Source organism: Otolemur garnettii, unplaced genomic scaffold (genome assembly GCF_000181295.1).
Source record: "Otolemur garnettii isolate 467f Iridium unplaced genomic scaffold, OtoGar3 scaffold00001, whole genome shotgun sequence".
NCBI lineage: Eukaryota > Metazoa > Chordata > Mammalia > Primates > Galagidae > Otolemur > Otolemur garnettii.
This window is the reverse complement of record NW_003852396.1, coordinates 28229812-28241015: the sequence shown is the minus strand read 5'-3', so window position 1 is coordinate 28241015 and position 11204 is coordinate 28229812. Positions and strand designations below refer to the sequence as shown.

The 11204-nt window shown below is 37.3% G+C and overlaps 1 protein-coding gene across 1 annotated transcript in view; it reads right to left on the bottom strand.

The window, feature by feature from the left end:
• C2CD3 (C2 calcium dependent domain containing 3) overlaps positions 1-11204 on the bottom strand; it is a 142218-nt gene that overhangs the window by 74910 nt on the left and 56104 nt on the right. The window contains exons 15-19 of the mRNA XM_003780906.3: positions 8657-8808; positions 6746-6992; positions 3517-3697; positions 1878-2061; positions 283-455 (exon numbers count right to left, since the gene is read on the bottom strand). Of these exons, the coding sequence (XP_003780954.1) occupies positions 283-455; positions 1878-2061; positions 3517-3697; positions 6746-6992; positions 8657-8808 (937 nt within the window). The remainder of the gene's footprint in view (positions 1-282; positions 456-1877; positions 2062-3516; positions 3698-6745; positions 6993-8656; positions 8809-11204) is intronic.

Here is an 11204-nt window from a genome sequence, read left to right as displayed (position 1 = left end):
GTCACAAAAAAAAAAAAAAAAAAAAAAAAAAGCTTGCTTAAGTTACAGGTGAAATGAGACAAGCACCATTTATACGTGGAACTATGAGTTTTCTAGAGTTATATATGAAATTTGTAGTGTATGTTTTATGCTTATTTTTCTAAAAGAAGGTGTCTCATAACTTTTCATTAGATTCTGAAAAGAGTAAATACCCCAAAATATGAAGAATCACTAATTTAGAAAGAAAAGGGATTTTTATGTATACTGACTCTGAAAGGATAAAACAAACTAATCTTCTGTTACCTGATGATTGGTTCCTCAGCTCTTTCCTGCTCTCAATCCTGGGGGTTAAGGGAAGATTAAAGGTCTGTATTCTCACATTCTCACGTTGTTGCCTGGTTACCATAGCACAGATCCTTGATAATGGCAAGGTTCCTTTGGCGACCATCTGGTCTCTCACATTAGGATAATAGTATCTGCGAACCACAAAAGCACAAACTGTTAGTTGGAAGAATGAGGTAGATGAATGATTCAGTACGCCCCAGAGATCAGTCTTTAGTATCAAGTTATCTTTGGAGCCTGATTGCTTTGTATTGGTGATATATAGCTGTGGTTCCATCTGGTGGATTTATTGCCCTTTACATGGAAGCAGAACCCCATAAATTATACTGAGTTCAAGACAAAGTCCAGCTTCCCACAGGCTTTCGGTTTACTGTAACTACATATGCCCTGGGGCCCTGAGGGTAGCCACTCCTGAAAACTTCCATTCCACAGCAACAAAAGTGGTTCTAAGTGGAGTTGTTCTAATCTCTTTCATGACTTACTCATCTTCATGCTGAGGGCTCTGTGTATGAGGATAATGAAGTAATGAGGAATAATGAGGATCTGTCAATACCTACTCTATTTTCTTGTCAAAATAATCCATTCTTAGACAAGATATAAGTAAAACCTAGGTGCTTTTAAAAATCCTTTTTTTTTGCACTTGATTTCCATCTAATTGTATTTAGGAAAAATTTCTCACATGTGGATGGTACTCTTCCTTAGTCCTGTTCTTGATGCTGCTTCCCCTCCTCCCTTAATTATTTTAGTTGGTTTCTTGGGAGTATGGATGTAAGGGAGAAATATGAATATCTATACTCATGCCAGTATCTTTCTTGGAAATCATCTACCAAAGTCTGTAACATTGAGTGGATTTATAGTTTACAAAGTCTACTCTTCTGGTGGCGGAAAGTATCGATTACAATAAATGAAGTTAGAGTGGGGAGACCAGTTACAAGGCTATTACAATAATTTAGGCATGATATATTAAGGGTCTGAACTAAATAAGGCAGTAAGAGAAGTACAATAAAAGGGTAACTGATATGACTGATAGCAGGAAGTAAAATTAATAGAAGTATTAGATGCTATTGCTCCCAAGATCCTAATAATTATTTCAGTAAAAACTGGGCAAGATTCACTGTTACATCCAAATAATAAAAAAACAGGGCAAAAGGGGCTATTAGCTCCCTTAAAACAATTCAACCTAGGCTGGGCTAGGATGCTTTATTTATTTTTTTATTTTTAGGGATGAAGTCTCGCTCTGTCACGTAGGCGGAGTACAGTAGTGAGATCACAGCTCATTGTAACTTCCAACTTTTGGGCTCAAGCCATCTTTCTGCCTCATCTTTCTAAGTAGCTAGGATCAAAGACGCATGTTATCATGCCCAGATAATCTTATTTTTTATTCAGATGAGGTCTCAGTATGTAGCCCCCACACTGGACTTGAACTCCTAGCTTCAAGAGGTCTTCCCACAGCTTTGGAATTATAGGCATGAGCCTCGGTGGCCAGACAAGAACAGGTTGCTGTATTCAGGTTGTACTTCCTTCCTAGGCAGTGGTTTAGGTTTTCTATACCGTACCTGCACCAAATTTCAAACTGAACTCCACCTCCAGGTGTGAGCCCCTGTGAAGAGAAAGCACTTAGTAGGAGCCTTTGCACAGGAACTTCTGATGGCAACAGAAGAGAGTGATGGTGTTCACTATTAAAAATGGGATCTGGAACACAGAGTGTGGTTGCAGTTCTGAAGGGCTTCATGGTAATTCCTTTGGAAGAGAAAAAGCAGTTCAGAATAATCTAACACAACACTTAAAGTGTTTTTTTATTCTCTTGCATATCCTCCCAATGACTATCACTTTGTTAAAGAATAAAACTTTAATATACTATATTCAATTTTGTCCTCACACTATTCTTCTGAGGAAAACAAAACAGGTATTATTACTCCTACTTCATAGATGAGGATATAGATACCTTGAGGTTACATTGTTAACCCAAAGGTCTTGGGGCAAGGAGGTCACAGACCTGCAGTCAGAACCTTTACCTTCTGACTGTGTTACTCTTACCAAGTCTCACTTCCCTAGTAGCTATGGTTCTCTAAGGTCCCATTATTATATAAAAGAAAGAAATCCCTTTCGTGATGGATAATATATGATGGTTCCAATTTTTCCACATTCTTGCCAACACTTGTTAGTTTCTTTGTAAAAAGAAAAAACTATAGTCATCTTAGGGAGCATAAAGTAGTATCTTGCAGTAGTTTTGCATTTCCCAAATAACTAAAGAGGCTCAGTGTTCTTCCATGTGCTTATTATCTGTTTGTGTATCTTTAGAGAAATGTCTGTTGAGATCCTTTGCCCACTTTTTATTTAGTTTTTAAAAAAATTGTTGATTTACAAGAATTCTTTACATACTTATATATATAAGTCTCTTATTTGAACCTCAAAATCAAAACTGGTAGTACTTTGGCAGACATTCTCAGACATGCACTGAACAATGAAAAATTTAAGTCACCCAGCTGAGAACAAGCTAGAATCTGCTTTTTTGTTTCAGCTATCAGAGATGACCAGAAGATGAAGATAGCAGGAGGCAGTGCAATGCAGTACAAACTCCAACTCTGAGTCCAGTTGGATGGGCATCAATCCCAACCTTGGCACTGGTTAGTGGGGTAGCCCCAGGCAAGTCACTTAACACTTCTGAATATCTTTTCCTCTTTTATAAAATAAAAAAAAAAATAGAATATACCAGGATAGGGGTTGTTTGTAGGATTTAAGATTATAATCTATCTGAGATATGTATGTGTACATATTTCCCTTAGGAGTAATAGTTCAGTATTGCCTAATTCAGTGTTCATGGTAGCTTTAGAGAATGTAACTATGGTGCATAATGAGCAACTGTATTTGTGCACATGGTAAGAGTAAATTGGTGTGTAAATGATATAAGATTGGGCAAAATTTAAATAATTGGTAGATCTAGATGAAGAGTATATGTGTACAAAAGTTCTTTGTATTATTTTTATAATTTTTTTGTAAATTTGAAATTACATAGAAATAAAAAGTTACAAGAAATAGTTTGAAAAAATTAATTTGGCTTATTTCCTATTTTTTTCCCCAAGTGAGGCTAGAAACATTCAACAACACAAAATTCACTCAGGAAAAAAATAATTCCCAACTATATCCAGTAAGAGAACCATCTAAGAAGGAGAAAGGCTAATCTCCTAAACCTACCATTTTCAAGGAACTCAGATCCTTTCAGCACACTGGATTGTGAGTCTTGAACTGGAAAGTAGTACTGGACATAACAATCCGCTTCTCCCCAGACTGTTGTCTGAAGAGGGGCTAGCCCTTTCACCATCTCTACGTGGATCTCAAAGTGATGCTCTATCAGTCCATTTCCTTGGTTCTCTGCCTATTAAACAAAACAGAAATTTTAGTGAGCTTTAAAGAGTAACTTGCTTAGAATATTCTTGTCTCTATGAAGTCTGAACATAGTAGATAAAGAAATAAGCATAATTAGTTGAGACTAAAACAGATAATTCTCATTGTGTCTAATTCTTACAACTGCTCACTGTAACTAGACCAAGCAAGATATACTCTTGACCATGAGACTGGGCAAGCAGGAAGTTCATAAATATAATTCAGTACATTAAAGAACAAAGAAAAAAAATTGGCTAACTCAATAAATGCTAAAAAGGCATCCAATAAAATTCAGTATTTGTTACTAATAAAAGCTCTTAGTTCACTAAGAATAGAAAGCTATTTTCTTTCTTTCTTTCTTTTTTTTTTTTTTTTGAGACAGAGCCTCAAGCGGTCCCCCTGGGTAGAGTGCTGTGGCATCACAGCTCACAGCAACCTCCAACTCCAACTCCTGGGCTCAAGCGAGTCTCCTGCCTCAGCCTCCCAAGTAGCTGGGACCACAGGTGCCTGCCACAACGCCTGGCTATTTTTTGGTTGCAGCCATCATTGTTTGGTGGGCCTGGGCTGGATTTCAACCTGCCACCTTAGGTGTATGTGGCTGGCGCCTTAGCCACTTGAGCCACAGGCGCCGAGTCTGGCTATTTTCTTAATAGGAAAAAGAATAAATACTTAAAGGAAAAAGATACTAATTACTATTTCTAAAGAAGTTGGTGATAAGACCAGGACTATCCAATAATGGTAAGGACTCTTTGGGGAGGTAGTGAATACACTGTTACTAACAGTATTGCTATTAATAATCACATATTTATTATTAACTATAATCTATTTAATATGCATAGTTATTATAATAACACTGGGAACCAGGCTTTAGGCTCCAGTAGTCTGACTCCAGAGCCAATATTCTTTATTATCTCGGACATCAGACAACCAATTATTAGGAATATTCAGAGGGGCAAGTTGGGATTTGGATAAGATTAAAATGATTTGATTTATACATGTTTAGTATTCTAACTACTAACCCAATAAATCTGGAATAGAAATTGCAAGTTAGGTTTTTGCTTTGAAATGTTTTCATGTTAGCAATACCTGCTCAAAAATTTTCCTTAGGAAAATAGAAAATTGCCAATTTGATTCCCTACAACAAAAAAAATCAGTTAAAAAAATAACCTCTCAGAGTCACAATAGCTGCTTAATTTGGCTTTAGAGTAGGATAGCAATTTGATAATTCTGCAGATGGCACAGTACTAGTCCTTCAGATGGTAAACTAGTACCATGGATGAGAGACATGAATATAGGAGAAAAAACAACTGCTTCTGTAGATATCTAACCTCATGGGCAAATCTTACACGGATTTCCTCCGTTCTCATAATGAGAAACCTTTCCTAACTTTTAACAAGGAATTTACCAATATCTGAGTCTACATTGCAAGGTGAGGAACAAGCAACACCTAAATAGAGTAGGAATATTACAGGTGATTTTTATTTCTGCAATAGACAATAATAACTAAGACATAAATAACTAAGAAAAATTTAGAGCTCATAATATACAAATGTACTATAACCTGCTAAAAGATATTTTCTTAATAGTTCTTCTGCTGCTTGAGATATTTACATTTGTCATTTGAATTCAGATTAAAAAATATAACATACTTAAATGATATGGACACTGACATTTGGCTAGACTAACAAAAACAACAAATATAAGATAGAGAACTACATGAAACAGTGGAATGAGGACTGTGTTTGAACTCTAATTCTCTCATTCTTAGTTTTGTGACTCTGGACAAATAACATAACCTCTATGAATCTTTGTTTCATCACCTATAAAACACAATCACAGAGACTCACCTCATGTAGTCTTTAGGGAAATAAACATGATCAAGTATGTCAATATGCTTTCTCAATTGTGTAACACTGTACATATTAAAAAAAAATTACTTATAAGTTACCATCAGGTAAGCCAGCACTTTACTGTAACTTTCCAACATGGACTTAACCAATAGAAAGTTAAGATTTTGCTGGCTTGGGCGGTGCCTATAGTTTAGGCCACATATACCGAGGCTGGCAGGTTCAAACCTGGCCCAGGCCAGCTAAATGACAATGACAAGTGCAACAAAAAAATAGCCAGGCATTGTGGAGGGTGCCTGTAGTCCCAGCTACTAGGGAGGCTGAGGCAAGAGAATCGCTTAAGCCCAAGAGTTGCTGTGAGTTATGTCGCCACCACACTGTACTGAGGGTGACATAATGAGACTCTGTCTCAAAAAAAAAAAAAAAAAAAAAAAGGATTTTGCTGGGTTATCTTTGGGATCACTCCTCACTTCTAACTTTTTATAAAGGCAATTACATTAGTAAATTGGTGAATTAAGTAAGATCTGATTGTTCAATTAGATTTTCTCTTCTTTCTTATTTTTTTGTTTGTTTTTAGAGACTGGGTCTTACTACATCGCCAAGGCTGGTCTTGAATTTCTGGCCTCAAGCTATCTTCCCACCTCAACCTGAATAGCTGGGATAATACATTTGAGACATCATGCCCAACCCAATTAGATTTCTTTATAAACTCAAGGAGCTAAGAGGGACACAGAGATCCATTCAAATCAGAAGAGAAAAAGGCCGATGATTTCTTAGATTTATAGTAAGGACTCGAGTACAAGTTATGCTGTTCTAATACTGAACCTTTCATTACTGAAATAAGGATCTAGGCAATGAATTCACTAAAACATTCAAGAGAAAATGAGATTATAAAGGCTCAGTGCCTGTAGCACAGTGGTTATTGCACTGGCCACATGCACCGAGGCTGGTGGATTCAAACCTGGCCTGAGATAGCTAAGCAACAATGACAACTGCGATAAAAAAATGGCCAGGCATTGTGAAGGGTAGTCCCAGCTACTTGGGAGGCTGAGGCAAGAGTTGCTTAAGCCCAAGAGTTAGAGGTTGCTGTGAGCTGTGATGCTACAGCACTCTACCAAGGGCGACATAGTCAGACTGTCTCAAAAAAGAAAATGAGATTATGGTTTTTGTTAACTACAGTGTTTAGTTACTACCATAGCAACAGCTGATACAGATGGCTGGTCCAATAAATGGCCTGGCCTAGGGCTGAAGGGAGGGAGTATTCCTTCTTCATTCTTTAATCTTTGTAGTGCCATTATCTGATCTGAAGAACCCATAGCTAAAAAGACTCGAAGGTTCCCATTTTGGTGGCCTGAGAACACATCAATCACAGGCATGTAGCTGTCGACAGCAACAACTGGGTACTGGGCATCAAGCAGCAGGCAAGAAATCTTGGGATCTCTAGAGAGGGAGAAATTGTAAATGATCAAATAATATTCATCAATCATGTCACAGAGTTGTTTCATTTCTTAGTTGACTCATGTTTTCAGTTTGTTAAAAACAGATCCACAACTAGAAAAGTAACGGCAGTTCTAAAAAAATATGTGAATTTGTTAATCACCAAACTAATAAGCAGGGAGATACTTTCAAAGTGTTGCAGTTTGAAACCAAAAGCTGTGTCCAAGGTGTGTGTGTGTGTGTGTGTGTGTGTGTGTGTATTATCATGGCCCAAGTCCAGTGTCTGTAATCTGAACAGTATCTCGATGGAGCCTTGCTAAATCGCATTACTTGATGGGGGGCAATGTGGTTAATTAGGAGGAGTATGGGCGTTGGAGTCTGGCCAATGAGATATGGATAATATTACTAACAACATCTGCCATCTACTGAGGGCTTACTCTGTGACGGGTACTTTATAGTGTTTCTACTTATGCTGCAAAGGTGATATTCACTATTAAGCTCTGATAATACTATGTTGCTTGGTACATGGTTAGTGTTCAGTAATTAGTAGCTACTATTTTATGCTCTCTCAGCAAAGAATGGGATCTAATGCAATGAGAAGGAAAGTGCAAGACAGCCAAATAAATATTACAACTAAAAAAGGAGAAAAGCCAAAAGCTTACAGCAGATAGCAGCATCTGTGATCCCAACAGTACTCCTTGGCCTGGCCATGATTTTCAATGTTACTATTCAATGTTCACAGAACATCTACCCATGTATTTTCTCACTAGATCCTCACCACTGCTCCACAAGACAGATAAGAAATCCAATCACCCTCATTTTACAGATGAGAAAAAGAAAGCCAGAGAGGTTAAGTGATTTCTCTAAATTAAAGGACAAAATTCCTCATTTGTAAAATGAGGATAATGATAATACTTCATGGGATTCTACACATAATCAGGATAAAATGAGATAATGCCCACAAAGGCATTTCCTATAAAACACAGCATTTACAATGTGGAACCATAATGTTTCCCATAAGCTGCTGGGAAAAAGGTCAGTGCTAAAATAATTAAAAATCAGAAACTTGAATGAAAACAGTCTGTACTGAGGAAAGAAAGAATCTTCAGGTTAATCAAGACCTCATTTAGATGTTAAAGTGAGGTATAGTAACCACATGGAAGGTATAAAAGACAATATTCATTACAGAAATTTTGCAAATAGTTGGAATGAACAATACTGAAATTTTGCAACAGGAAGGTAAACGATTAGTTTTCTGAAGTGGTAACTTTTGGCAGTAGAGCTTCTGGGAAAGAAAGTGGACTCTAGACCTAGGTTATCTAGGTCCTAACCCTGGTTCCCCCCTTATGACATATGTGACAAGTAATTTAACTTCTCTGAATCTGTGTTAACTCATCTGTACAAAAGGGGGAATAAAAGTACCTGCCTCAGAGGGTTGTTATGAAGATTAAATAACTTGATGTATGTAAGGTTGTGCCTGAAACATGGTAAGCAGTATCTGTGAGACTGTTTTAAAATTGGAGAAAGAGCAGCAACTGTGGTGAAATTGAGAAGAGTCCTCCAAGAGATTACTAGGTTATTCATGTTTGCAAGTCAAAAGAATTCCTCTTCAGTCCATACAAAGTGAAAGATGCAAAATAAAGAAAACTCCAAAAGATCCTATTTACTTGAACGACATGTAAAACTGATGGAGGGGAAGTTTCACCAGCCCGAGCAGCTTGTCCTGTCCTGGGCTCCGCACTTTGTTCCAAATTTCAATTACCATCACATTGTTCTTAAGCCTTTCCAGGTATTTGGAAGACAGATGAACAGGAATCACCTGGGGAGAGGCGGGGAATAACCAAAAAACAAAATGAAAGAAAACACAACTCACACCTAGACAAAGGATTAATTTATACTTTTACTCAACAAGCATTTACTGAAAACCTACTATGTGCATGCATAGGAGCTAAAGAAATCACATTAAAACCTACTCTGTATTCTCAAGAGAAGTGGCAGTCTGCTGTTAAAGATAAATACACAAAGACCAGATACAAGATAGTATGAGTTCTCTGATGACAAAATTCATATAGATGGAGCTTTGGGGACACAGAGAAGGTTGTTAGACATGTCAAACATGATCTGACAAACTTATGGATAAGTTTGTTTGCCCTTTCTGAGGCAAAGTGGCCCATTTGTAAATCCCGCTGACAGAAAGATGCTTCTAAAACATGTAAGCCACTGACTTGACATGGATTGAGCATTTTATCAAAGGGCAGCCAACTCACCAGTTCAATAGTATTTAATGAAAAAAAAGGCCTAGTGTAAAAAGCTCTGCCCAAGAGGTGTCATAGTAAATGGCAAAGCCAACTATTCATCTGAATTTTCAATGTAAAATTATTCCAGAATTGGCCAGCTAGTAGTTGAAAGAGAAAAAACAAGTTACAAAGAGAACCAGATATCTATCTAGAGCCAAGAGCAGTTCCATCAAATTAATGGTAGAAACAAAGGCCCATCAATTTAAAGAAACCCAACTATGGTAGCAGAGGGAAGATAAACGTCAGTGGATAAAACCAATAGAAAAGATGAGAGGCAAGAAAGGTGAAACCAGAAATGATATAAGGCATAATGAGAGGAAGACACCAGAAGAGCGGAGAACCAGAGCAGAGCTACTTTTGTATCTACCTAAGAAACTCTAATTACATAAGGCACCCTTGTACATTTCAGTTCCTTGAAACCAAAAAAAGTAAAACTAACACAGCAACCTAACCTCCAAATAAGGATGTTTCAGATAGCACTACTGGGAGAAAGTAACCCTAAATCTTTAGGTTTAGCAGGAATAAAAAGCTCTGCCTAAAAGGTGTCCTGAAAGCTGGAAAGGAAATTCAAGGCAGAAGGAACAGCACATGTAAATATACAGAAGTAGAAGAGAATATTTAGGAAACTTCAAGAAGCTGAGCACAGCTGGATTAACTAGTGGGAAGGGAAGTGAGACAGGAGTTGAGACTGGAGAAGTACATACAGTCAGTTTCAAAGGGTCTTGGAATCCAAATAAAGTATTTCATTCTATCCTGAAGGCTTTGGGGAAATCAATGAAAAGTTTTAAGCAGGTGAGTAAAATATTCAGCTTAGTGTTTTGGAAAGATCACTCTTGTTGTTACATAAGGATAAGAGAGAGACTGGAAATAGGTAGACCATCTGAAGACTATTTGGAACGGAGGGTGAGGGCTGAATGGAAGCAGTAGTAATGGACCAAAGTAAGGGCATTTACTCCAGAGATAATTAAGTTTGCAGCATATATTGGACATATATATATATATATATATATATATGACTCTTATATATATAAGAGTCAAGGATAACTTTCAGGTTCTAAGTAAGTTTCTAGGTAAAGTATAACATGAATTAGCGCAGACAAAAAGAGCAGAACTGATTTGGAAGGAATGATAAAAATTTGGACACATCTGAATTTCTTCTTTCATATACACATCTTATTGAATACCTGATACATATGAAATAATGTGTTAGATGCCAAGTGTAAAAGACTTTTGAGACACTAAGGTGGTGATGACCAGCAAGAAATATGATACAGAGATCTGAATTTAGAGGGAAATGTCTGGCTAATAAAGAAGTGTACATTTGAAAGTTACCTTCATAAAGACGATAGCTAAAGCAGGGGGAATGGATGTAAAGGCCACAGAGAAAAAGAGGGTTGATGTGGAAGATTGCCAGAAATTATGAGTGGAGCACCAACAACTAAAAGTAAAAGAAAAGATAGATCTGGTGATTTCCTCTGTGCTGGGGTCAGTACTTCTTAGTTTTACTCCTGGCCTAATGACTGAAAAAGAACAGCTGTTGAGTGAGGAAGAAAATAAGACAGTGGTGTTACAGATATCAAGGAAAAAACTAATTTATGCAATAGCTCCAAATCCTACAGTCAAGTAAGATGAATATTCAAATAAGTGGAGAAAAAATAAGAGTGAGTGGAAATACATAGTTAAAGTAATAAAGAAGGAGAAATAGAAGATACAAGTCAGAGCAGTGGCTCACACCTGTAATCCTAGCACTCTGGGAAGCAGAGTTCGGTTCACTCTGGGTGAACTGCTTCAGCTCATGCAAAAGCAAGACCCCTGTCTCTACTAAAAATAGAAAAACTGAGGCATAAGGATTGCTTGAGTCCAAGAGTTTGAGGTTTCTGTGGGCTATGATGCCATGGCACTCTACCCAGGGCAACAG